General features: G+C 42.5%; 2 protein-coding genes across 5 annotated transcripts; one reads left to right on the forward strand and one right to left on the reverse strand.

Annotated features, from left to right (window-relative positions):
* Positions 1-471: 471 nt before the first annotated feature.
* Positions 472-17,040, forward strand: LOC121297847 (syntaphilin-like). Of its 4 annotated transcripts, XM_041224384.1 has the most exons (7): positions 5,823-6,052; positions 6,527-6,698; positions 7,727-7,820; positions 8,575-8,640; positions 9,705-9,818; positions 10,379-10,528; positions 10,835-17,040. In XM_041224384.1, the coding sequence occupies exons 3-7, from the start codon at positions 7,777-7,779 to the stop codon at positions 12,039-12,041; spliced, it is 1,581 nt and encodes a 526-aa protein (XP_041080318.1). In that variant the 5' UTR covers positions 5,823-6,052; positions 6,527-6,698; positions 7,727-7,776; the 3' UTR covers positions 12,042-17,040. The 4 variants fall into 4 exon arrangements, with proteins under 4 accessions (XP_041080320.1, XP_041080317.1, XP_041080319.1 ...); XM_041224383.1 differs by lacking the exons at positions 5,823-6,052; positions 6,527-6,698 and adding an exon at positions 473-745; XM_041224385.1 differs by lacking the exons at positions 5,823-6,052; positions 6,527-6,698 and adding an exon at positions 1,011-1,103.
* Positions 16,354-26,103, reverse strand: LOC121297848 (syntenin-1-like). Its single transcript, XM_041224387.1, has 9 exons — positions 26,000-26,103; positions 21,688-21,742; positions 21,275-21,368; positions 19,409-19,509; positions 18,738-18,899; positions 18,335-18,510; positions 17,903-18,074; positions 17,542-17,633; positions 16,354-17,345 (listed from the first exon to the last, which is right to left on the reverse strand). The coding sequence occupies exons 2-9, from the start codon at positions 21,736-21,738 to the stop codon at positions 17,291-17,293; spliced, it is 903 nt and encodes a 300-aa protein (XP_041080321.1). The 5' UTR covers positions 21,739-21,742; positions 26,000-26,103; the 3' UTR covers positions 16,354-17,290.
* Between the last annotated feature and the right edge of the window lie 1,342 nt (positions 26,104-27,445).

Genomic DNA, 27,445 nt, shown 5'->3' on the forward strand with positions numbered 1-27,445 from the left:
TACCACAGCCACGCATGTCAAGGTGCATTTCATATTCTCACGGTGAATTGATGCCACATACAGGTACTTTGTACAAGCTCCGCGACTGGGTCAGCATCTTCTCGTGGAAAGGACACCGATAGCCAATCCAGGACTGGCAGCAATAATTACGTGAAAAGAACTGGTGAATACCAGTACTATCCTTAGATCAGCGTTTAATAATGAACGCAGGTAAGGTCAAGGAAGACTACAAACGCGCTTTAAGGATTCTGCAGTGAACATTCTGAAAGTCAGGACACCCCCGTGCTGTTCGCTGATCTTAAATCCCACCTGCGCTCCAATCTCAAATACGCATCACACACTGCAGGGCTCTGCTGTTCACGGTGACCCATAATGAGTGACAGCAAGCAGCGTGGGTTGGGCTGCAGGTCTGGGCCACCTGCTTGTCGTCTACATGTTGCATTGACTTACTCGAGATTTTTCTTTTCTTTTTTTCCTTCTTCTAATGCTTCAATGCAGAGTGTACATACTGAAAAACAACAGTTATATTTTATAACTCTATTGAGTTGATTACGCTTGTATCTCTTTAAGAGGCTCTAAAACTGCTTAGCTGCGGCTGGCTGGAGAGCTTGGCTGAGTCGTTGTACACACCTCCCACATCCCTCCCACTCTGGCTGTAATGGAATAGAAAAGTACTGGTGAATTGATACCTTGGGGGATCACCAATCACAGACGCAATGAAGCACTAGAATGGAGACCTAAACAGGTAAAGCCTGCATGCGTGTTATTTTGCAGTCATATTGTTTGTATGATACATGTTACCGGTGAAGGGCATCTGTAGTGTTCCACTGCAGCAACCAGTCAGATGTTATAGTCGTACTTGGCAAATACAAATCAAAGCCACAATCTGCATGAACTGAATAATTTAATATTGAATGAAAATTGCAATAGGTGTTACTTGATTCGTGCTTTGACGTTTGTGCAGATGCGTGTTGCCCTTTCCTGCTTCTCTTGTTAAGAAGCATTGGTTGCTGTGTTCACAGCCCTTGCATACTGCAGTGGTGCTGCGTCAAGAGCAGGCGTGCTAGTGAATGTGACGAGGAGCGAGGGCTTGGAATTCTCAGGTGAGCGTTCTCGGACGCACATATTCCAAAAGCAATATTTACATCGTTCGCGATTCCATTCAAATAACTGCAAACGGAAATGATAAAAACAAGTTTAAAATAACTGTTCGTGCAGTCTTATAAAACCTGTAGATTTGTTTTTGCGTGGTGTGAGTTCGATTTTGTAGTGACACGTATCTCTGTGTGTTTCTTTTTTTATTTTCAAAGAATGTTCTCGTCACAGTAGAAACAACGATTATTATTTTGTGTTTGTTTGTTTTTACCCACTATATAACCGGGATTAAAACTAATTAACATGGTTTACTTTCAATTAGAATTGGAAGCACTCTTATCTGTACAATCGCTGCACTGTTTTCCTTTTCAAGACCCAGGTGAGCTACCTTTACGTTGCATAACATAGCGCACTGCACACTGTAAATGTTTATTGTAGAGTATTGTACAGTTTTTAAGAGCATCCTGGTCTAAAGGTATACACAGGCCGAATAGGTGTAACTGGCTGAAGCAGGTCTTCATTGCTGTTCAATCGGAATCCTGCATTAGGCCTCAAACGATGCACTCTGCTTATGTATGTAGCCTTAAAACTGACGCCTTTTTATATGCAAGACGTGGTGCATAGTAAATCACAGGGATTCATCATTTTGTATTTTTTAATGCATGGTGTGCCCCATTTTGTGTGCAATATCACCAAAATAAATAAGGCCACATTTGTATTATTTGTATGTACGCATTTATTGTACTAATGTTTTCAAATGTGCACACGTAGTAAGTGCAGAGTGTTCGAGTTCATCCAAGCAAGTGCAAACTGTAATGCAGGTAACAGGTATTCAAGGCTGTTTGTGCATCCATGAAACAGACTCTCAAAAGTAATCGGGAGGAACAAGTACGTGCTGTATTTCCAATACGTTGACGCTGGTCCTTTAAGTAACGCACTTGTGTAGTGCAGTTTGCACTGGAGTGTGATGCTGTCTGACTGCTGGCTACTGAACTGTAATCCAGTTCAACACTCCACCAGCATTGCCTCATTGTAACGCCCAGGGCTAAGGCGATTGTTTAAGAGTCCATAGTCTCGTTTCATGCATTTTGCAGGCAGTAGAAATGAAGCAGTTGTGTAAATGCAGGCCTAGCAAACAGTAAAGGAACACTGTAGCTCTGAAAGGGGAGATTGGCACATCTCACATCGCCGGTTAGCTAGCTGCCCTGCTCCACTTTGTGCTGAAGGAAGCTGTAGATTAAAGTAAGAAGTCGCCTATACCTTGGGCACAATGAATGTTTACATCCGGGCGGGGTTATTAGGGGAAATAGAGCAGGATACCTTTAATTATACTTGTGTCGATTCCAGAGCCCTTTGTAATCGGTGCTGGTAGTCCTGGGAACTGTCTGGTGTCTCTACCTGCCAAGTGTCACTGCTGCCATGTGGGCAATGTTTTCTCCTCACAGCATCAGTGCCAAATGGCCAGCTGATTTCGAAATGGCCCTGTATGTGAATACTTTAGGATGCTGTGTGGCAACAGTAGGTTAAGAAGGAGATCAGGGTTTGTTCAGTTTAATGTTTTGTATTTTTTTCTGATGCATGTCCCTTTTATTTTGGGTGAAGATGTTACTTGACTGACTTTATTTTTTTTATCTTGTAGCAGCTTTTCTTTCTCAGTAGTATCTCTGTATTAGTTGAGTGTTTTTTCAGGCTGTTGGGAGACAGCTCAGGCATGGAGCTCCCTTTCTAGGTGTTGGTGTGGACGTTTGCAGGAAAAGGGTGCTTTTAATGTAGCTCCTACGTAATTCACAGACCCAATTTCATTTGAAAATAAATCCACAGCACTAAAACTATACACTGTAGGATGTAGGATGGAAAAAATGATCACAAACCCTATACATCAAGAATAAACATGTCTTTTGTTTTGAAGTTCAGTCCTGTACAAAAGCAACTTGCTCAGTCATCATATCGCTGTGCATCAAGTTTTGTGATTCATTTCTATTCAAGGCAGACTCTGTTGCCATGGAAACAAACCCTGTCCTCCTCTCTGTTGCTGCTAAAAAGAATGAATTAGGGGGGCTGCTAAACCATACTTCCTGGAACTGGTTTTTGCAAAAACACTGGCATGATTGCAGATTGAGAAACAATGGAATCATTAGTATCTCACGAGGGTAGGGCGAGTGAAGTGGACATAATTTAAGTAAATTAGTCTCACTAGTCGAGCATTTGCTGTGTTGTCTGGCAATGAATGCTGGTGGAGTGTTGGTCTTTTCAAACAGGACCAATAGGTTCAGTCTCTTGTGTACAAATCATTAAGCTGTGTTTATTGGTGAATTGTCAGTCTTGAATGTCTTGGGCACCCTTGACCCAATTACATGGTGTAGATGTGGATGGGTTCATCAGGTCAGGGTTATAGGAGGGGCGGTCGCTTTCACATCTGGGTTTATTTTTAATTGGTTTTCAACGGGGCCTGGACGTTGAGCTGCGTTTAGAAATGTTTGTCTTTTTTAAAAGCATTGGGCTGTTGCAGCTCTGTGCTGCCACTGGATTGATCCATCAGTAATTCAGAGAATTGAAATCTAATACCTGGCATTGGTTGTAACATAATAATGTCTCCTTTTGTTAATATAAAGGTACTTGTGTTCAAGTATACAACTTTCCTTAGGAGAGTAAGGAATTCTGTACAAAACACACTGGTGTGTGTATTTGATTTATCTTAACAACTGTGGATAAATACAACCACCATTTAAAACATTAGAAAATGAGCCTGTCGAGTTTTGAAAACGTAATAAAATACAGATTTTATGACCTTCTCCTCTACTGGGACCAGTATTGTTTTTAGCCCATTTTACTGGGTGGACTTGATTGTGATTTAACTGCACAGTCCTTCGTCTTCGTTGGTCACATGGTAAAGGTTCAGTGGTATACTTGTAGAGCCTGCAATTTTATTATTATTTTTTTTTTTTTTCAAATGTTCAGCCAGTATATATTTTTTTATTCCAATATTTTCCGTTTTGACTAGTGGTAATATTAGCAAGACTAATAATAGGGTTGGGAGCTATTATGACATCATACCGGAGATAGTATAACATTGGGAGAATTACAAAGTGCTGTTTAGATTCAGACTCGGAAGAGATAGAAAAATGGCTGCATGCCTTAAACACTCCAAGCCCTGCCACCAAATAGCCAGAGCATGTCAGCTCAGAATGAAACTACCTTTTAAGGAATGTATACAAACTGGAATGTCAAGCAGGTCTGGCTTCAGATTACATGTACAGATCAATAATCTCTGCAAGTATCTTGTGAATAGTCCCCCATTAATCCCATTTCTGGATTGAGATGTAGCATGTGCCAAGTGTTAGTGGTTGTACCGGTGCCTGCTTTTTAATGATCTGTTGGTGTTTTGCGAGGAGTGCCGGTGAGTGCTACTCCCTCTCTTTCTGGGCAGCGTGATGTGCTTTATGAGCAAGTTAAAAAGATCTCAGTCTTGACAGCTGCAAATTGAAGGCTGCTAGGCACTAATGGAAGCAATAAGTAAATGCAGTCATTTCCTAAAATGCTGAGGCCATTGATAAAATGCTGAGCTGGTTCTCCTAGAGAGTGGAAGAGGCATGCCTGGCAATTGTCTGGCACTTTAAAGAACCTCCTATAGAGAACCTTTCTTTCAGAGCACTGCTGGTTCAAGCTGATGTTTCTCCCGCACCACATATAGCATAATAACATACACTTTATCACACGCTACCAATTGCTTGTCGTGGAAGATGATGAAAAGGAAGAGAATTGCATATTTCAAAATCAGAACTTTAGTTACTTTCAGCTTCTCCAGTCTGCATGTGTCCTATTGAAACAGCTTGAGTATTATCTGAGTCAGTCATTTGACTTGTGACTCTGAGTCATCCTCCTGCTGGTTTATGCTGGAGCTGCAGGTTTGCAAGAAATGGGGGCAGAAACTGTTGTGAGCAGCACAGGCTTTGCTTGGTGTGTTTACTCAGATATTTAGCTGAGTCTTTCAGATGGGAACTCGTTATTCCCATTGCTCTCTCCATGTTGTGTAAGGGGATTACATTTGGGGCTCCAAGCAGGTACAGTCTGTAATGCTGAAGGTCAGCTTTATTCAGGTGTGTGAAGATGCTGTATGCTTCTCTGTGCAAGTGAAACTCCATATACTACTAATTACTGTGCCTTTTATTGTTGGCGATTTTAACGTAGTTTTTCACAAATAATGCTTCAAATTTAAACTTTGTAGTAAACGCTTTGATAATACTGGTCTTATGTGGTTAAAAGTTGTGACTGCAACAAGGGCTGTACACACTCAAGGTTGTTAAAGGAGTACATTACCCATCGTTTACATCATTGTCTTGTTAGATTACAGTGACAACCCCACTCCTGTCATTGCCTGCCTCTGCTAGCATCCACCTCCTTGGGGGGGGGGGGGGGGGGGGGGGTCATTTCTGCTGAACAAACAAGCCAGTGTATTCTAACAGAGTGCACTGTGGAGGAAGTTGATGATAAATCACAGCTATGCCAGCTTTGTACTTATTTACTGTGATGCTGGGTTTGTATATTAACCTCAGATTGATGCTGCACCATAGATCAGCTCCCATATGTTAAACATTACTCTTTTTTTTTTGCCCTATAAATCTTGAATAGTCTTTGAAACAGCTGCCTGCCCGCTTGCTCGTGTCTCTTGCTGAAGAATAAAACATAGTGCTGTTTATCAGTGTCACCCGGTACTCAAGCCCTGGCAGCCACAGAGTGCCGGCAGTTCAGTGTGGTTTAGGTGAAACTGCATTATGACTTTCTGCGTGCTGCAGTAAAGGAGGGGAGGGGGGGGGGACGACCGTTTCCTTAATGCAGCCGGAGGAATGGTGCTGAAGGATTAGTTAAGGACAGACCGCCGATGGGAACTTGAAAGATAGCGGGCAATCTGGAGCCGATCCAAGCGTTGACTCTGTAGGACCACACATGCACAAAACAGGTTTTGTTACTCTGTAAAAACGTCTGCAAGGAGTACTCGCTTGCATTATATCTTGCTTTCATTTTTTTTTTTTTTTGTCTGCAGTATTTACACAATGGTACCATTCCTGATCGTTCCTGATTCTGTAATGTGTTACTTGAACGGTGTTTCATGTAGTCAATAATGCATTTAGCATGTGTGATCTTAATTGATGGATTTATATCACGACATTATGTGCAACACAAAGGTCCTAAACTGGAGAATGATTTAGCTACATGCATATTTGCCTTTTGCTGTCATGCTATCTCTTTCGTTGTTTTTATGGCATCATTTGAAAGGGGCTGCCTGCAATGGAAACAGAACTAGCTTGCATTTCATTTAATGTATTTTTCTAAAGTGTTAATCAGGGATGCTCTTCTATTACAGGGTTGCTTGGCAACCCTAGCTTAGGTGGTAAAAGCTGCTTAACCCGTATTTCTTTTTCCTCTTTTTCAGCTGAACTCCTAGTTTAAGGGCAGGGGAAAGATGAACTCCCAGCACAGATTCATATTTTAATATTGCAAACCCCTTGCCTTGCCTGCATACCAATAACATGCATTGTCCCCCAAGTGCTGCTGTTTGTTTTGGGTGACACCTGTAGACACTGGAATACCAAAACTCAATACAAGTAAGAGCTGGAGACCTTTCACCTCTCCTTGGTGTTCAATGCGTGCTGGCAGTTGCAGCTTTAATGGTCTCTCCTGCATTGCACAGCACTGCCCCGTACATTCCCTCTAAACTAGATTGTGGTAGCCAGCAGTTGTGTATGTGTTTGGACTTGCCGTCAGCATCCTGGGTGATTTGATGTTGGGGTGGTCTACCTATTTGATTTCAGGTTTAGGTACAGTATGCTTATTCCACCTGACACCAGTGCTTCCTTGCAGATGTTTTCTATGCTGCCATCGGGGAGGGTGGATGATGCAGAGCAGCTACATGATTTTGCAGAGCATTTTGGGGTTACAGTTCTGACTAGATGAGGTATCTTAATTGGTGGAGACGTATGGATGGATGGACGGGTGGATGGATGTGTATATGCATGCATGCCAAAGTTGCTTTTGACCCTACTTGTTGTCCAGTTGCTATGTCTTGGGAATTGTTTATTTGTTTATCTGCTTTTGATTGAACTATACATGAGCAGTTGCTTTCTTATGTAATGTGGATGCAGTCCACAATGACTACAGTGCTGCCTTTTAGTACTGACTTAATTTAATTAATACGTGATCATTATGTTTTCTTTCTTCACAAGATTTGCTGTTAATGCACATGACCGAGCTCTAGTGTAACTTTGTCTAAACCGAGGCAACGCTGCAAAATATTTTAAAATGAGAGGCAAGTAGCAGCTTTTTGCACCATCATGAATGATGAGTCAGTAATGCAGCAGTAGGTCTTTGCATCCAAGCCATCAAAATGTTGTTTGAGTTTCTTGCTCTATAAACCAGTGCTCTCACAGGCATGCTTGGCTAACAAATAAAAACAGAAACGACTGTATTGTGTAACATGAACTACAGAGCACAAAGATGCAGCCACACTTTGCAGAACTACAAACTGCCCCGAGGTGCAACAAGCGAGCCCATTGGGCTGAGGGCAGTGTTGCTCAGGATAGGTTATGCTGATGAATGCACTGATAGACAGCTGTCTGTTTGTGTTTCCTTGCAGGCTGAGATACTGAAGAGCAGCCACTGCAGCCTGTGACAGTGCCAGCCTCCATGTCTGCCCCGGCCAGCAGAAGGACTTCCACTGGATCCCGCAGGTAGCAAGCGGCCGTGTGAAAACGTTCCTTGTAATCCTGAAGATGCAACTCCTCCCTCTTCACCCTGTCTCTTACTATCAGTGCACCACTTTCATATGTTTAATAGGGGCTGTGTGTAACATTACAAATAATATAGCGTTACCAGATTCAACCACCAGGTGGTGCTGTGGAAGCACAAAAAAATGTGGCTTTAAAGGAGAAGTGATTTTAGCCAGAAAGTCTCCTTGTGCAAGACGGTGACTTTTATAAAGATTTTTAAATAGTTTCCAATTGCTTCCTCTTTTTTTTTTTTTGGTATTATTATTTGTCTACTTAAGTTGCTGGACATCTGTCCAATGACCTGCCTGTTTTCTAGTCAACTTGTAACCAGTACTGCATTTGCACCATCCATAATCCTGCCATGGAAATTGTTTCTCACAGGCAAGATGTTTTAGTGGCTGTCTTCCCATCCATCTGTAAGGAATCCAGCTTCTTGGTTCATAGAAAAGGCCAAAAAAAAACCTGGAGTTTTGAAGCTACACTCAAAAAGAGCTGCCTTTTCAATTTGGAAATGGCATGGTTCCGCCTTTGCAGGAGACAGACATTAAAAGCTGCTTGCTTGCAGTTCCTCAATGTATTGCTGCACAAAGAGCTCAAAACAAAAGGAATAAGAAACAATAACTTGTGTGGAGGGGAAGATGGTTTTAAGTGTAATTCTGTGTTAAATGGCGCAGAGTGAAAGATGCCAGCTAGCCGTTTCTCTTTTTCTCCTCAGATTCAACCCTCTGAAGGCTCTGCAGCCGAAACGTCGCTTGCAACAAATGTTGTCTTCCCCTTCAACGTGAGCTTTATTGTATCTTTTACCTTTCTCTTACACTGGCATACATTCTCTCATCTCAGAGCTGCATTATACACTATACACTATACATGCACATCCCACCACTGCCCCCTCTGCACACAGTCTGCCCTACACACCCTACCTCTGCCCCCTCTGCACACGCTCTGCCCTACACACCCTACCACTGCCCCCTCTGCACACGCTCTGCCGTGTGGTGGCCGTGGGACATCTGTAGGCATAGACCTCTCCGCCATGTACAGTATACATATTCCCTTCAAAGGTTATGGATCCAGTGCTGAAGGATCTATTTATTTTCTGGCTGTGCGCTCAACAGTAGGATCATTAAGCGCGGGGTCATTCTGGGTTTTATTATTTTTATTTTACAAACCGTTCACTGTGGGGGAGATGGTGGTCATGAAGGAACATCAACCGACAAAACAGTTAAGCGAGAAAGAGGTTCTAAGCTGTTCATTTGTAATGACAGTACAGACTGTCCTGTGAACCAGTGAAGACTCCTGTACCGCTCGGCTTATTTAGGGGATTTGTGTGCGCTGCAGTGGAAGCAAGGTACTTTGACAATATACTGGGAAAGGGTATTGCTACAGAGACCAACACCAGAAACAAAATCTGCACACCGTTGTCTTGCTAATACAATTCTGATTATACCTGGGTTATATCTCATTAAAGAAATGACTGAAATGATGATTAATGCGTTGAGAATGTGAGCCCACTAAGTGTAAATCATTAACATGTTATGTTCTAGTGAAGGATGGAGGGTGTTGAATTTTTAAAGAACTCGTATAAGGATTCATTTTCCATGTTTTATTAATCAGTTTAGTTAATAGAATATGTCTAATAATAGACCCAGCAGAGCAAGGTAATAATTTATAACAGATTAAAACAAGCTGGCGGAGATGCTTCCATTGTGTCTTTTTTTTTCTTTTTTTTTTTTTTTTTTTTACACTTCTCGTGTGCGTTCCCTCAATAATTCCCATTGTGTTGCTCGAAGTCCTGGTTATTTTGGCAGCAGTAGGCTCTGACGGCGCCCCTCTCCCCACCCCTTGTAGACGGCAGACTGTTCCGGTCAGTCCAGGGATCCGGGACCCCGGCTGCACCTCCTCCCTGAGCAGCAGCAGCAATTCTGGATCCTGCAAGGGCAGTGATAGCAGCCCCACCCCCAGGTAAAGCACAGCACGCTGCACAGAACGAGAATCTGATATTGTGGCACTGTAACGAGACCAGTGTTGTTCGTGTAAGCACTATCATGCACAGCATGAAGGGTTAATTTTAAGGTGTTTCAAAATTCCAAACCAGAACCATGGGTGGCGTATCCTCATTCTTTCCAGCTGTCTTGCCTCAGAATTTGCTCAGAAATCCCCCCCCCCCCCCCCCCCCCCCCCCCCCCCCTTAGGAGAATTTGTCAGTGTTCATCTCTTTGGTATAACTCTGTTTGAATGCTCAGTTTTCCACTATTTCAGTATTGCTGGTTTTCAAGACTGCAGTCTTTCCTGGGAACATCCAAAGTTATAATATAGATTACCAACAGTATCCCAGCTCAGATTGTTTGTTGATTCAAGTTCAGATTCCACCTGTATTTAAACATGTGGAGCGTGTTTTAAATAATGCAGTATATGTTTCTGCAACTAAAGGGGAGTAAACCTTGTTGCAGATCAAGCCTAGACCAGGCACCAGGGATGTTTAAGTAATGGATTTCTTTGCTTGTCATTGCTGGTGTACCCAGACGGCACATCAGGTATGCGTCGTGCAGCGATAATCATGGGATCAAGCCTCCCACCCCAGAGCAGTATCTGACCCCTCTGCAGCAGAAGGAGGTCTGCATTCGGCATCTGAGAGCCACACTGAAAGAGACCATGGACAAAGCACAGGAGAGGTGAGGGTGGGGCTAGTGTGCTGTTTTTTTTTTTTTTTATTTGTATTTGCTCTATGAAAGTCTACTGGAAAATATAATAGCACAGTGTTTCATGTTAGATTTCAAAAATGTCACATTTTGTTAATGTTTTTCATTAAGTATACGGAAAACTACAAAGCGTGTGTAGTTCATTATGTTAATGTAACTTTGTTTCATTTGACTTTTTATGAAGCAAAATGAGTTCTTTCTGTAGAGTGATGCAAAACGTTTGGTCATAGCTGTAGATGCTGGTGCTCGGTTCTTTTGACTGCCTTGGTCTGTCTGCAGGGATTCGGAGATCGAGGACCTGAAGACGCAGCTGTCCCGGATGCAGGAGGACTGGATCGAGGAGGAGTGCCACCGTGTGGAGGCGCAGCTGGCGCTCAAGGAGGCCCGCAAGGAGATCAAGCAGCTGAAGCAGGTAATTGACAACGTCCGGAGCAACCTAACTGACAAGGACAAGGGCATCCACGAATACTTTGTGGAGATCAACAGCCAGAACAAGAAACTGGAGACCCTGCTGCAATGCATGGAGCTGGCACAGAACGACTCCCCCAGGGAGGAGGGAGCAGGGGGCTTGATCCTTGAGTCCGCAGGGGGGTCCCCGGCCAGATCCCTTACCCGCAGCTCCACCTACACCAAGCTGAGCGACCAGGCGGGTGCGGAGAAGGGCACCGACTTTCCCAGCTTTTCGGCGGAGGAGACCATGGATAGCGGCTTTGTCGGTGGCGAGAGTGGCAACAGCAGGACAGAGCTCCAGGAGCCGGGCTTCTTATCTGAGGATGTCTCCCTTCTGACCACCTACACTGCAGGCTCCAGGCTCCCCCAGAGCTCCACCTACGAGAAGCTGGCGAGCTGCCTGAGCAGCATGGAGATGGGCAGCAGCAGCAATAACGACCAGCTCTTCCAGGAGATGAAGGAGCAAGCCATCCAGACAGACTTCATCCAGTACAACCCTGACCTGGACTCCATCATGGAGAAGGTGATGAAGTCTCAGGCCTGCAGCCCCACCTCCACTTGGCTCTCCGAAGCCAAGGATATGGACCTGGTTCATTTCGACCACCACTATGCCTGTGCGGTGGACCTGGCTCCTAGTAACCCCAACGCAGTAATCGCAGTGACTGGTATTGAAGGGGTCATCGCTGAACCTACAGTGCTGCAGCCCACAAGTGCCAGGGGGCAACAGACTACCGTAGACACCCTGGAGATGGTGGAAGTAGTGGGTGATGAAGGGGAGGAGGGGGGGGAGGACAGTGAAGCCTCTGCAGAAATGAGCACCCAGAAGAGCTACTGGAGCCGCCACTTTTTGGTGGACCTGCTGGCCGTGGCGGTACCTGTGGTGCCCACCGTGGCCTGGCTGTGCCGTGGGCCGCGTCAGGAGGGCCAGCCGGTCTACAATATCAGCTCTCTGCTGCGCGGCTGCTGCACCGTGGCCCTGCACTCCATCCGCAAGATCAGCGGCGGCCGCCCCGGTAACAGGGGTACCCAGATCTGATCTGATCACTGACGCCCACCTCCTCCAGCACTGCACTGAGACACCCAGACTGACAACATGCATTGTTTAGACACTGACTGTAGCTTCTGCTGTAGCACGGTGGGGTTGGGTCAGTTATCACTTGGGTTTATAGTAAAACAATGAGCAACATGTGGAAGCAGAGCCTTCAGTTACAGCTGAAATCTGAAGACCTTTAGCCTTCAGGTGTGCAAAAAATGGCATATCTATATAGGAATCTGTTTGTGCAAAACAATTGAATTGTGTGGGTATTTACTGTTTAATACACTGTCATCCAGTTTCACAGACCCTGATTAGCACTAATCTGAGTAGCATGATTAGTCCTGATCTGAGTCAATGAAAACAGTCATGGATGCACTGTGTATATAGATATTTTACGTGTAATATATAAATATTAAAAATATATATATAAATATTAGGAGGTAAAGTAAATCCATGTGCACACACAGCTCAGTTAAAAACCCAGAAATGTATCTTTTTAAATGCAAAGCCCATGTTCAGTCTGTGGAAAGATGAGACCACCGGAGTGGGATTCCAAGAAGCCTTTTTTATTTCTCTGACTCTGGCTCTGCTGTTGTTACACCTGCAGTTGTGTTTTCTCACTGAAATTAGCTTTCTCTATTGCAACCAGTTGAGTTTCCTCTTGCATATCTGGGCTTGTCCTTACTTACGTAAAATCAAATGTCTATCGAATAAGTAAAGCCCCTAATTAAAAAAAAAAAAAAAAAAAGAAAAAAAAAAAAATTATTTTGGAAATACCAAATCTCGTTATTTGAAATATGTTCCTTTTTTTATTTGCACTATTGTTCACTTTAAGACATTATTACTTGAATTTTTGATTGCTTTGCATGTCTCAACATAGATGCTTATACTGGTGAAAGTAAAAGGTTACGAGTTACTAATTATAAATGCTGTAGAACGGTCTGGTAAAATAGATGCATAGAACACACTGAATAAGTGCATTGATTTATTTTTTTTGTATCCAATTGCACAGAATATTTAATCCAAGCTGTTGGGATTTTATCTAGACCCCAGTGTATTTTGCAGCGTTATCCTCACTCTCTTTCTAAATATATACATTGCCTTTTGTCATTTTTATTTTCTGGATCTGTGCAGCATTGGCTTTGTTAAAGCTTGACAATGTTGTGCTGGCGTTGTGTAGATTCTGGTGGGAATGGCCGCATTCTTTATTATTTTCTAGTCTGCCAAAAAGTTCTACCCCGTTTAAACTTCACGTAAGATGCTCTAGGATGTGTGCTGAAAGCAGTTTGCTTTCAGCACGTAATTAAAACAAATAATGAAATCGATGCGTTGATTTTCATATAAAAATGCAGTACGAACCTAATCATCGGGGCTCACTTACAAGTGCACTCGTTAGAATATGCACCTGGGAATTGCATTTAAGTGTGTCTAGGTTGCTGAAAGGTTTTGCATTGGAAGAAAGATGTTTTTTTTTGTTTGTTTTTGTGGTTGATCGTTTTGAAGGGTTAAGTACTAACCTGTGCTGGGCAAGGGGAAGCAGAGTGGTACAAAGTTGGGTGTGTTTTCCCCAGTGCTGTAAAAAGCTATACAAAAAAATTCAGCTCTATCTTAGCCCAGCAGAGGATAGGTTGGTCAGGTTAACCCCTGTGCAATTGAATCATGTTCGGGTCAATGGATTAATAGTGTGTTTTAATACTCGCAGTATGAGATATGTTCTGCCGCCTTTATAAAAGTGACAAAGCCATGGGCACTACAGTTCACAAAATGTCAAGCTGCTTTGCGAAATGTTGTTTCGTAGTCTGTGATATAAGTGGAAAGTTTTTAAAAGCTTCAATAACCAAAGCCTTGCTCCTTACCAGGTACTGCACTGAATGCTTTGTCTTTTCTGGGGCAGCCCCGTGCAATGACCATCATTTAAGGAAGGGAATGTTAATCATTCTGAAGGAAACTGGAACATTTTGACCACCAGGTGGCACTGTGCACAAATTAAAATCACATTTAAAAATAAATTTATATTTAAAAGATGGAGGATTAAGCAGTAGAAATAATACTAATAAAAAATAAAAAAAGAATCTGCACCCTTTTTTGACTGTAAAGCTATAATCCATTAGCATGGATTGATGGATGCAGAAATGAAGTTGAGTTTATAAGGTTTTATTAGATGAGGGATGGGTGGTAGAAGCCAGCCAGATAGTTCAGGAACAGCAGGTTGTTTGAGTATAGCACGTAGGCTTCTTGATTATGTGCTGGAGAGCAATTGAGGCCTCTGCTGGAATGGAGGATACTGGGTTCAGAAATAATTCAGTGAATCTTTTAAGTGTCCCTTGTTATTAATAGAAACATAGCACCATGTTGAAACCATTGACCTGTCTGCATATCTCTAGTAGGTCACTTGGTTTCTAATGGCAGTGATACTGCTGCAAACAATTCAGGTTGGTAACACCGTTATCAGATGGTCAATGGGGCTTGGATCTTACTGCTTCAGAGGGAATTCAGCCGGTAGACACATATATCATTGCAAAGCCTGTTCCTGTTCAATTCTATTTCCAGTTCCTTTGAAGGAATTGCTATTAATGACTAAAATAATTGTTGTGATTGTTCAGCTGCTTTCATATGAAGCCAATTCAATTGACTAACAGTGACTTCAATTGAAGTATTTTGTTGCCACTGTGAGAAGATCCTTTCAACAGAATACTGCTTTCTGCAATTCTGATCAGTGTGTTGGAATTGGTTTTAAAAAGGAATCTGTCCTATCCCTAGTCTTGTGAATGTATCAAGGAGTTGCTTCCTGTAGAAGCCATGTCATAACTTGGTTGCTGATTTACTGTTCCTGTTTTAAATCGTTCTTGCTATTTCATTTAAAGGTGGTTTAAACGAGATGAGCGCGGTTCTGCACATCATAACAATGATGTTGTTTAAGGGCAAGCTGTTGTTTTGTTGTTTTTGTTTTGGACACAACCAATGTTCTCTTCTGAATGTGTTTGTCTGGTTCCTTCGCACTACTTGTTGACAGTTAGCTGGTGTACAGACCCCCTGGCCAGAGATTGGATGGGAAGGGAGCCTGCATTTTCATTCCTCTGGATTATAGGTACAGCTTTTAAATCTAGGCCTAGGTGTTGAAACATGCAGGGGAATCTATTCTGGAACAGAAAGGGTCCAGATTCATATTTCCAGAGAGCAAGGAGCCCCTAATCTACCTGACTAAAAGTGGTTTGTTTGGATGTTAGTGTTAACATCTGCTTGTTTTCCCAGATAGCACCTTAATTGTAATTTCCTTCCATCCACATATTGGGATTGGGAAAACAATCACAAAAAAAATAAAACAGAACCGACCAGTTCTGATATCACAAAGGGATAAGGACTCTCCTTCAATAAATCCTTACCAACGTAACTCGGTGCTCTTTTGTTCAGGGGGCTGAATTAAATTAAAATGTTTTTGATAGCATGTCTTACCCTGCTGGTTTCAAAACCCTGATTTATATTCTGAATCCTAGATGACTTTGCCTAAGGTAAGGTTTAGTTGGGTATTGCACAGGGAAGAGGATTTTAATTGGGACTCCACTCCCTCACGCTGCTTATCTGAGCGCTGTCGTGTTTAGGGTGTAACATTATCAGGTCCAACGTCTTTCATTGTCTGGTACAATAACTATAACCTACAGGGCCATGTGGTGTTTGTGTGTGTGTGTGTGTGTGTGTAAGCGAGATGGTCCATTTAATCACTGCCTTTGTCTGTGGAACAAGCATTTGTGTTAACTGTCAATGGAAACAGGTGCGGGGATAAATAAGTACAGCTAATGTCTGTTAAATAAAGGTATTGCAATATTTGTTCATTTTTTTTTGTACTGTTTACTTCACCATACGGTATAGAAACCAAAAGCCTATATTTTTAACGGCATGTGAAACTCCTGAGTATTGAGGTGGATAACACACACTCGCACAATAGGATAATGTCAAATTTGCATCTTGGCAGTTTTACTCACACACATCTAAACCACTTTCGTTTCTGTCTCCTTGTGACCTTGAGCTATAATGTGTAAATAACAAATCATTGTAATAATGCATGTTACCCACGCCTGGCACAGGTTGCCTGCAGCAATGCGTCTGATAGCTGAAGAACCACTTTGTCATTTTCCCACAGGTATGCCATTTCCAGAGTGATAATCTCATTGGCACTTTGCTGTTTTGTAATTGTATGTGTTTGGGTCTTACTGGTGCCAGTAAGACGGGGGGTAAGTCTACCTGGGTAATTACTGCTTACTCTGGAGCTTCCCTTTACAAGTTGGAAGACAGACTTAGCAAAAATAGGATTCAGTTAAAGAAATGATACAGCACTTTATTCTTTTTTGTTTGCAGATTATATTGAATAGAGATCAGATAGATTCTAATATTATAATGGCATATCTGAAAGTGTTTCATTTGGTTCATTACTGGTTATTTCACAATACATTTCTAAAACACAAAAGAAAAAACTACAATCTAGTTATAATCCGTATTCACGGCTAACAAAAACTACACTTCCTCAAAACGATTAAACAGTGGAGAAACTATGCATCTTAGTTGTGCTGAAGTAGATGAAATGAGTCGGATAAGATACGAACTCTGCAGCTAGTTCGGTCCTCTATTGTGCAGCAGAGATGTTTTTACATCATCTCAGATTTCTATGACTTGTTACCTGAAAAAGGAGCCAGGCACCCAAAATAGGAACGGACACAGCATGGCAAATATCAATCCAAGCTAGCAGTCTACTCACAATCAGTCATGGGTTATTTTTGCTCTCCATTTTAAAACCTGTGGCTTGAAGTCTTGGGTCCTACCTGGCCAACTTGGACTAGCTTGTGAGCAAGAAGAGAAGGTTGTTCTTCTTGGAGCCAGCTTACTATTCTTTCAGTTACCACTCAAACTGAAGCATGCCCTGCAAGTGACTATACCTGGAATATGGGACTATGCTTGAAAACACATTGCATGGTTAATAAAAGTAGATAAAAAAAAAAAAAAAAAAGATTTTACAAAAACAAAGTTTAAACAGTAAAGGAAATGGTTTTATATAAATGCTAATCTAAACCAGGTAGGTCAACAGAAGAACAAGGATCTTACAATTATACCAAGAGCTATGAGGGTGCAAAGAGAATGCGATTTAGAGTCTAATGTGCTCGAACAGTAGAGCAAGTAGATTGAGAGAGACCCGTGAAAGGAAGAAGACACCGATGGAACGCCCGTTTTCTTTCTCTGTGTGAAGTACCTTCTCTTCCTCACACCTCGGGGATAGAGTGGTCCATCGACGATTTCAACAGCCCTGATGACATGCTGCAGAGGAGACAAAGATTGGGTTGCATTGCTCTGCTCCCAGACTACTTGTTTGAATAAAACAGCCTTGATGGTTTAGTGGCAATGGTTATGGCTGGTGCTGTCTTCAGCAGGGAGCTGAATGCACTTCCAGGTGTGAACATTGAGAATGGCTCCATTTTCACTTGTGCTTTAAACTACAGGGCCTATTACTTACCGTTTGACCATGTGTTCATAGATGACTGTAGGCATGATGGTGATGGTAATCACACTTGCAGATGACACCAGGATGTCTTTAATCTCAGAGTCCTGCAATACATACACAAGATATGTGTTGTGAAATGCAACTGGTTTTAATTTCAATAGACGACCAAGTATCTCGTGTAACATTAACAGCACATTAGCAGAACTAGACAGACTAAATTAAATGAGCGATTTATGGGCTAATGGTAGTGCTGGGACTAAAACAAGCTAGAAATGCGAAATATGCAGTGAGTTAGTTACTGCTGCAGACTGCATAAAAGGCACACAAACCCTTTCATGTGCTCTATTTGAACTCCTGCAGTAGACTCTCGTACCTTCAACCCGATAACGTTCTGCCCGTTGATCTCGCAGATGTTGTGTTCGGTCAGGAGGCCGTTCCTGGCGGCCGAGCTGTCCTTCACGATGGAGGTGATCTTCCCCTTCTTGAAGATGAACCCGACGTGCCCGGTGCTGTCTTTGTGCATCGTGAGGGTGCGCTGGAACGGCCTGGAGAGAACAATCAATAAAGCATCAGCCGGGCCACACAGGCCAGGCCAGGCCCCTTGTAATAGCTATTTAAATTTGCTCCTCAACGATTCTGGCAGCAGGAGCCTTTTACCTAGACAGAAATGTTTTGACTACTAATACGCAGCTAATACAGAAACTTTGATGCACATTTAAAATAGTCTAATGCAATTCTCATGGGCTTTGGATAGATTCAACTCAAATATTCTCCTGGTATGAAATGTCACAGCCGTTCTGCCTACCTGTCTCGGACTATGAGCTCAATCCTGTGCTCTGCGGCGATCTTCAGTGCCTTGTGTGCCTTGTCCAAGCTCCACCCGGCGCAGTTCTTTCCGTTTATCTGCAGGACCTGGTCCCCAAAGCGCAGGCCAGCCAGAGAGGCCGGAGAGTTGGCCTGGACCAGCTGGATGAACACACCCTGCCAGGGAACACCAACAAACCTCAGCACCCGCTCTGCTTCAGGACCGATCCGCACGGGACCGTCGTAATCAAAAACTACCCATTCAAAAGGTTTCACTCTTATTGGTACGCAAAACAGTCTTTTTTGAAACTGCAGCAGACTGGATCTCGCAAAAGAATAATGGTAGATAAGAATAAAACAGATGTAGTATTGCAAAACTTAACAGGCCGAGCCTGCATACTCACATTGTCGACATTGCGCAGTCGGAGCCCCACCTTCCCGTCCTGGTCCTTGCACAGGATCACCTCCCTCATGCCCTGCTTGATCTCCGCCCTGCGCAGCCCCACGTCATTCCCTGTGACCGGGGACACCATAGAGCCCAGCGCCGACGGCCTGGTCGCCACTTGCTGCAGGGGGACAGAATCGGATTGAAAAAACCCAGACTAGCGCAGGCTTTAACCACGATACAACACTGCCACCAACATGACAAACTGTAACAGTTCCAATAATCAATTACACTGGTCCAGGTCTGCCTTTAGATCGCATACATCTTTCTTCCTGGCTCAAGCTGTTGTGCGGCTCCAGTATGTGCTGTATTCAGCTTTAAATCTCCTGAACCAGGAGACAACATAAGCAGGGATGGAAATAAGACTCCTACTGCACAGCAGCTTCACCTATTCTAGGTTTTACTACGAGCTTGATTATCTCCAGTGTTAAGGTAACAAACCTCAGGTGTGTCTTATTAAACTCCTAGTAAAACCAGGAATGGATCAAACTGCTATGCAATGGAAGTCTTGCATCCATCCCTGACAAGCTTTCAATATATAAAAACATATTTCCGTTAGCAAGTACTTAATATTACGAGGTCAGTGAAGTCATAATGAGGAACGCAAGCGGGTCACTCTGAAATACTCACATTACCAGACGCAGGGAGCAGAGCCAGGTTTCTCTGGATCTCATCACTGTTGAGGCTCAGTCCCATGTAATCACCCAGCTCCTGCAGGTTGGGATACAGAACTGACAGAAACAACAGGTTGAAAATCTATTTGGAACTGGATATGTGCGTCCCAGCACTGCTTATTCAACATGCAGGTGCATTTCCTACAATGCATGCTGTTACCCTTTACTGATATTTACTGCATGCACTTTACACACAATTCTGCGAGTGTGAGGATGGAACTCCATACATTGACAACGTGTATTTAACAAAGTACAGTGCAAGTTTGTAGTCAGCATCCTCTATTTCAAGCAGCCTCAATGTGTTGCTCTTGGTGGTGGAGTGAGTGAGACACAACCTCAGATTGGTACCTTTTATATCCCTTTAGTTTTCCAGAACATGAACTATTATCACTTGATCAATACATATCCGTACGTGCAGAAGGTGTACGCTCTGCATTAATGTCGTGGGCTGATTCGATAAAAAGAGTCCCAGGTTAAGGGGTTAATAAGAGAGACAATACAAAGTGATGAAGACGGGGAGTTCTGTTGTGTGTCATCCCTGCAGAATATAAAACACACCCAGGTGGTTGCAGACAGCTGGCTGGAGATGAGAGCTGGGAGTGCTGTATTATTAGCTGTGCCTGGTTGGGTTAAAACCTAATTCTTTCCAGGCATCGAGCCAGCATACCAAGACAAAGCAAGGCAGCCGGGAGTTTCCTTCCTGGCCAGCACAGGGTAGAGAAAGTACAGTGCAGGGCGGGGGGCTGAAGGAAAACCAGACCAAGCTCAAAGGCACAGCGGTAGCTGCTTTTTGGTTTCTCATATAATAAGATTCCTATTTGATCACTTTCTCTCGAGGTCTGCAATAAAATTGCTATGTATATCTCCCTTCAGCCAGCCACTCACAAAGTGTGCTTTCTTTTACTTTCAGAATCCACTGCATGGATCATTGGATCATAGCCCTGATTATAATCCCTTCTTAAGATACGCAGCTAAAACCAGAACAGGTTCTTCAAAGTTCTGTTCAGTCCCGAGATGGTATATTGGAACATTATAATTCTGTGCTTTCAGTGAAGTCAACTGGTGAGCTTTAACTGACCCATTATACTGAAAACAGGAGGAAGCTTGCCCTCCCCTTATCCAGGACATACTGAAAAGCAATTATTTTCCTAGTTGAAGTCGGAAGCAGCAGCCACTGGTATCTGCAAACATGTTGCTCCCATCTCTGTCAGAAGCAAGGCCGTGCTGGCAACTCCCTCAGCAGGGCAAGAGCACTCTGGTTACCAGCAGTCTCCATGGCAACAGTCAACATGCCACAAACAACAAAACAAAACACAGGCCTTTCATCCTCCCTAACCCTGAACCCCTTCACCAGTGAATTCATCTACTTCGCACAGCTTGTGTAGGGAGTCTCCTAATTATACAGACAGTTTAAGCAGTGCGCAGTCCTCTCCTGGAAAAACACTGACATGACATCACCAAAACAAACGACATATTAACTGGTTATGACGAAGCAGGCTATGAATTCATAAATAAATCCTAGAACTGAATTTATCTTGCAGAAAACCTATAGACGTAGAGACGCTGTCAGTCACGGTCCTGAAAGCCCACAGGGTAGCTCTCGTAAAGCCATTGCATTAAGCAATACTGATTTAGCAGCAGAGGAGCTAAAGCCACTGTATCTACTACTCTTGTGTGTTTAGTCTCTCTGACAAACCTGCTTTTTAATCTAACTTCACATTTCAAACTCAGCTGGCTTGCAGTAGGTCCAGTAGCATTAGTAAAGCACAGTGCCTATTGTTGCTGTGCACATGGATAGAGAGAGGGAGAGCCCCAGACTGACCTGGCATCATTGCTGCTTCGCTCTGTACCGCCCCTTCGGAAGCTTCCTCTGCAACGGCTGGCACGGCTACGCTGGCCGCAAAGCTGGACTGCGCCTAGGAGAAGGAAGCATTACAGTGAGGAAAGCGACAGGAGAGAACATACTGAAATAAAACATGCACTGGCATCTGAGCAATCAGTCGCATGGGATATCCCGTCATTGTTCCATACTAAACAGGACTGCACAACATCAAATAAATAATAAAAAGGACCAAGTTTGTTCATTTAGAAATTCAACCAAAACTAGTTTACAAAACCATAGTAAACAAGTCATATAGCAGAGTCAAGTCAAGTCTACAATTGTCAAATTCTTCTGGTTTGTTGTTTGTGAGGAGTAACTTCTGAAACTTCAGTCACAGAACATCACGGGCTTACCTTCATCACCCTGTCGACCTTCAGGTCCTCCAGGGAAGGATAGAGAGACATCTTCCTGGAAAAAGAAGGAATAAAGAGGAGTTTATGTAATGGACAACTAACGAGAAATGAGAATCTGGGGAATATCAGAACACTGAATAACCACTCTGAGTTACTAGCCAACTTCAGGAAAGGAAATAAGATTCCTAATGCACAGCAGTTTTACCCATTCCAGGTTTTACTACAAGCTTGATTAGTCACAGTGTACAGGCAACCAGCTCAGGTATACTAAACTCACAGAATGAAGTACGTCTCGTCACCCTGTCTTGAAGGATCTAACACGGTGTAGACACAGAGGATTCCATGGGCGTTCACAGACCTCTCTCTCATATACATTGTTACATTAACAAAGTATTGTGATTCGCTCACTGGACTTGAACAAATAAATACAATTTAAAAAAAAAATCACTAATTGCTGAAAACAAAAAAGACATTCAAAGCTTGAACTCTCAACACTTGTTGAACAAAACCCAAAAGTTTTATAAAACCCGTCCAAAACAGCGATGAACTGACATTGCTTTCAAGCAAATTATTATTTATTTTTTTCTAAGCTGTGTGCAGTTTGATCTCTCACACAGTAGAAACACTTCCTGGCACAGTTTATTTTTGTAAGGGCGTTGATGAAAACCAAAAAAAGTAAATATTGAGCGAAGGTGACTGTCCAATATATTATGGAAGGAGAGCCAGTTTTATGATCCTGGCTGCAGAATCACACATACAGTACAGAAGCCTAAAATAAATTCAGATTTTGAACAACCAATTCAACACAGCTGTGGAATCTGTCTATTAATAACGCGGTACACGAGGTACATAAAACAGGTAGGGATACATACTGTAGATAAAGCTGCAAAGACAAATGAAATGAGATTGTATTTAACACTGCATGTTCAGGAAACATCTACGACACAAGCAGTTTCTCCTACAGCCTCACACAACAGGGTCTCAGTAACCTCTAATGACACATTCCTGTCGTCTTACATAGCAGCCTTTGAGCGTTTATATTCAGCTTGAAACTTCCCACCCACACTGAAGAGAACTCGCCAACTGAACCACAACAGATCTTGCAAACCCCGTTTAGTTTCCAAGAAGCGTACTCAAGGCGTCTGTGAATGTGAAGAGTGAGCCCTGGAAAGACTTTGAAATCAATGTTGGAGCAGCCCCCTCGGCCACGTTAGTCCGCACTCATTACAGCCCCCTCCATATTTTCTTTGCTGGACAGTGGAGAGGGAGAGTGCCAGTCTAATAAGGAGATAACTGAACAAAAGAAGGGTAAATAAAAGACAGTTCTGCATATGCCGGAGGTTTCAAACTGTTTTGTGAACAAGTATACAAACTTCAATTGAATAACTGATAGAGCGACAGATAGAATTGAGGCAGTCGGCAGTAATCATTTATATGGACCAGAAGGTCACTCCTACAACAGCAACATAAAAGGCTGAATTATGAAACAGAAGAAGAAGAAGAAGGGGATGGGTAACTGTAATACTAGAGCTGCGTAGTAGGAGATAGGAAATGCATTTAAAAACCCTGCTTAGCACATCTTTAACGAATATAAGAACCTCTTTCTGTAGGAGATTCCTCAATGCACCTGCCATGGTAAATCACTCATACTGTATCTATCGGTTAGACGACAGGGAGAGAAATAAGACTCCTACTGCATAGCTGATTCCCCCATTCCAGGTTTCAAATCAAGCTTGATTTGTCCCAGTTGCAAGCTCAGGTGTGTCTTACTAAACTCACAGTAAAACCAGGAATGGAGCAAACTGCTAAGCAATGGGAGTCTCATTTCCATTACAGAAATAAAAAAATAAAAAAAGTATCCCTTTTTTGGAGGGGCAATAATACAAGCTGTGGCGTTCCGCAACAAAAATGTAAAAACAGTGAAGCAAGTCTACAAGCACGCAATGTTTATGCACACAGTGAAGCACAATGAGGCCAGTCACCCGTGACTTTTCTCTTCTCCTCTGTGATGTCACTAATCAAACACCAAATCAAACGCTGTGGTGAGATACACAATGTGATCCTGGTGCCCGTTTCAGTGACGCACTGGGGCCCTTTCAAAAAGGAGCAGGTCCTGCTTGTATAAGGTTTCCAATGTCAGATATTACCTCTCTTTCCATGGTTTAGATTATTACCATATTTCAATGAACAGCATAGAAAGCTACTGTATACAGCACCACACTCACAACCACTCAGGGAGTGGTTTTTAGGGACCTGTGTACAGTTACAGAAAGTGTATTTCCATAGCAAAGCGCTGCCTTTCTGTTTTCACTACCTGTACTGCTGAATTATTGAAAGCTGTTGTCACTCTATGCTTCAAGTTGGAGAAATTGACATATGATTATTATTATTATTTGTTTATTTAGCAGACACCTTTATCCAAGGTGACTTACAGAGACTAGGGTGTGTGAACTATGCAGAGTCACTTACAACAACGTCTCACCCGAAAGACGGAGCACAAGGAGGTTAAGTGAGGACCTCCTGGTTACAAGCCCTTTTCTTTAATCAGTGGACCACACAGCCTCCTGATAAACATCACTTCCATTTCCTTCAAGTAAAAAAATAATAATAAACTCAAGCCCTGGCACTCTGCCTGGGCCACAGCTATAATATGAATGCTAAATGGGCCGCACTAAGAGCACTCCTCAGAGCAGTACAGCTCGTCAAAGGCTTTTAAGAGCCCTCAATACCCTGCTGCCTTTTGCAACAAAGGGTTCATGACTGAGTTACTGGGAAATAACATCTCTCTGAGTGCAGAATTGCATCGTGATGTTAGTGATTGTGAGAAATGCCTGCATTTCAGAAAAAGACAAAAATCAAAGCAACGTGTAGAATCTCTTTGAGAATGCCGAGTGGCATTCCAGAACACAGGCATTGTGTTTAGATCTGCCTTGCATCCCTGCCTGTGCAATTCCAATGGGTTTGTTTCAAACAACATACCAAATAATACGAACGAGGGGAGGCAAGATGGCCCATCAATGCTTGTCCGGTTCACAGTAGTGGCAGTAGATTAGCACTGCATCTTTTTCAATTCAAATCCTCACAAGGGACCTTGGACTGTTTTCACATGACTGTAAAAGACAGCATGTTTTGCATCCCAGTTGCATTCCCATCACATGATTGCTAACAATGTAAGGCGTGTGCCTTTGCGTAATATGTTGCAGCAATAGGGCTGTAGGGAAAATCCTAACATACAGCATCAACATGATTTGCACAATAGGTCAACAAGAGAACTAATCAAAAGTCACTCCTCTAATAGTAATATTATACCAAGGAAACATGTCCATAGATAACCCCAGACTGCTGGTGTGAACCCTTTACTGCACTGGGTATGATCCCATACCTATTTAAGCAATGTCAAATATACTGGACACTGGGTAGCAAAGGGTTAGCTACACCCCTGCAGCATTATCAGGTTTGCGGCTTTCTGACGTTAGCAACACAGCCGATCTGGTTACATATGCATTAAGCAAACAAAGTTATGTGGCCCTTTCCTGTTACTGCGGTTTAATGCATTTATACAACGGTACGTTAGATTTTGATTGGCCTAATGCTGAGCAAATATACCGCTGATATATTGCTAGGAGAAAATCGCCGTGTTGTAGAAATGTAATGTTCTGGTTTACAGTCCATGCGCTCGACACCTCGCTCATACACTAGTTTGTAGTTACACTGATGTCTGTGCGTTTTGTTATTTAGATACCAACCTCATACCATCACGTTATGATAACTGCTTTTAGATACAATAGCGTTAACCGTTTTAATAATAAATCATAAATCAGTGTTTTTAAAATATCACAAACATCATCCCAGCGGCTGTTGAGAAAGTTCCTGACAGGGCCCACAAAACAAGTCATGTCGTGGTTGGTCTGATTCCAGCATTATTATTACAAATAAGAAAAGGTTTCACAGTGCAAACTGCGTACATGTGTTAATCCCAGCTGCCTGCCTGCGTTTCCGTAGCCTGGTAATAATCAGCAACACCAGTTAAACACCTTCGTTCGTTTCGGGTTTCTTTTTTTTATATATTTATTTTGTATTATTGTATCTGTAAAATGTTTTAGTAATGTACGAAAACATAAAGAATAACGCATCGGTAAATCTAAAGCTACCCCATCCCCCAACAAGCGTCCTTCGTCCAAAGTGCTGATTAAACGAGAAACTTGACTAGCTTGTAATCCTCGGCCAGTTATTTTGTTATATTTTCTACTGAATATACTGGAACAAAACAAAAAAATCATCAACCCAGATAAATACAAAAAGAGCAACTCACCTTGGATCTGCTGACGATCTGAAAAGGAAAAACAGAGAAACCGCGAACGACAAATGAAAACAGCAGAACACGACAGTATCTGACAACACGAAACACTGAGATCATTTCCTGCTTTTCGGTCGAGGACGTGTTTCGGCTGACTTTTTGTCACATGGATGTTCCTCACGCACTTTTGGGAAAGGGTTTGTTTAGCCTCAAATCTAAGCGCTCCGTGTTAAATTGCTTGAGCAGTAACACCATATGCAAGCTGCAGTGTCCTTTGATTATGTTAATTGAATTAGCTATTCTGTATTGTTGGATAGAAAACCCACGGTTTACAATATAGCAGTCTTGTACTGGTCAACGTGTTGTATTTTTTATTATTGTAGATGCACAGTAGTAATTGTATTTATATCCATTCTTGGCTGCGGTTATATATATATATATATATATATATATATATATATATATATATATATATATATATATAAACATTCTTATGATGGGTTAATTTGACTGTTTCCCGCAGGCGGTTCCATGTAGTGTGTGGTTTGAGACTGAATCGAAACCTCAAAGTGAATCCATCAGCCTATTTACTGTGGTGTGCAGGACAATGAAATGAAAACATGCAGGATCAGATTAGCAGCGTTAACTAAAACATGGCTGTCCGGATGTGACTTTACCTTTCATTTTAGCAAGGGAGAGAACTTCAAGATCCCGAACAAACACCACAAACTAAGGGCTAGGCTGCGAGTTTTTTTTTTTTTTTTTTGGCAAATCATTTGTGAATTGCATTTATGTGTCAAACATGTTAAGGATTGTACTTTACATGCCCAGTTCTGGTTGTAGAACCCGAGGTTTAATGGGGGCCGAAATAGTGTAAACTAGCCCCTGGATATATGAAGTGGTTCAATTAAACGATGACACCCGGGTTACATCAAAGACCGGGTCAGCTAACATGGACGCCTACCCGTGCATTAGACCAGGGGGTGCCCAATTCCAGTCCGGGTTTAATAGAAAAATAAATAAGCCAATTGAGAGCTTCTGGCCCACATCATTGGAAAGAAAACAAAACAAAAAAAACTTACCATGCTTCACTTCAGTACCCGTGTGTGCTGGTTTTCATTCCAACTCAGCTCACAGTTACTTAACTAGAGCCTTCACTGAAATAACAAGTAGCTTAAATTAGGCCTTAATTGTTTTCAGCTCTTAAGAGTTGGAGATATCAAGTTACCTGTAAAATATGCAAATCATTAGGAGCAAGGAGCGGTCCGTTGAAATGAAAACAGCAGTCACGGGGGTATTTGAGGACCGAGGTTGTGAGCCACTGCTTTACTTCAATGGTAGTTTCTGTCAAATGTTGACGGAAACGATGTCACTAACATAAATTCAGTGTATAGGACACAATACAGAAGTTCAACACTAACTTCGGCGTGTACAAATTATTAAAACATATCCTGCATTTTT

The sequence above is a fragment of the Polyodon spathula genome, chromosome 23 (assembly GCF_017654505.1).
Source record: "Polyodon spathula isolate WHYD16114869_AA chromosome 23, ASM1765450v1, whole genome shotgun sequence".
NCBI classification, from domain to species: domain Eukaryota; kingdom Metazoa; phylum Chordata; class Actinopteri; order Acipenseriformes; family Polyodontidae; genus Polyodon; species Polyodon spathula.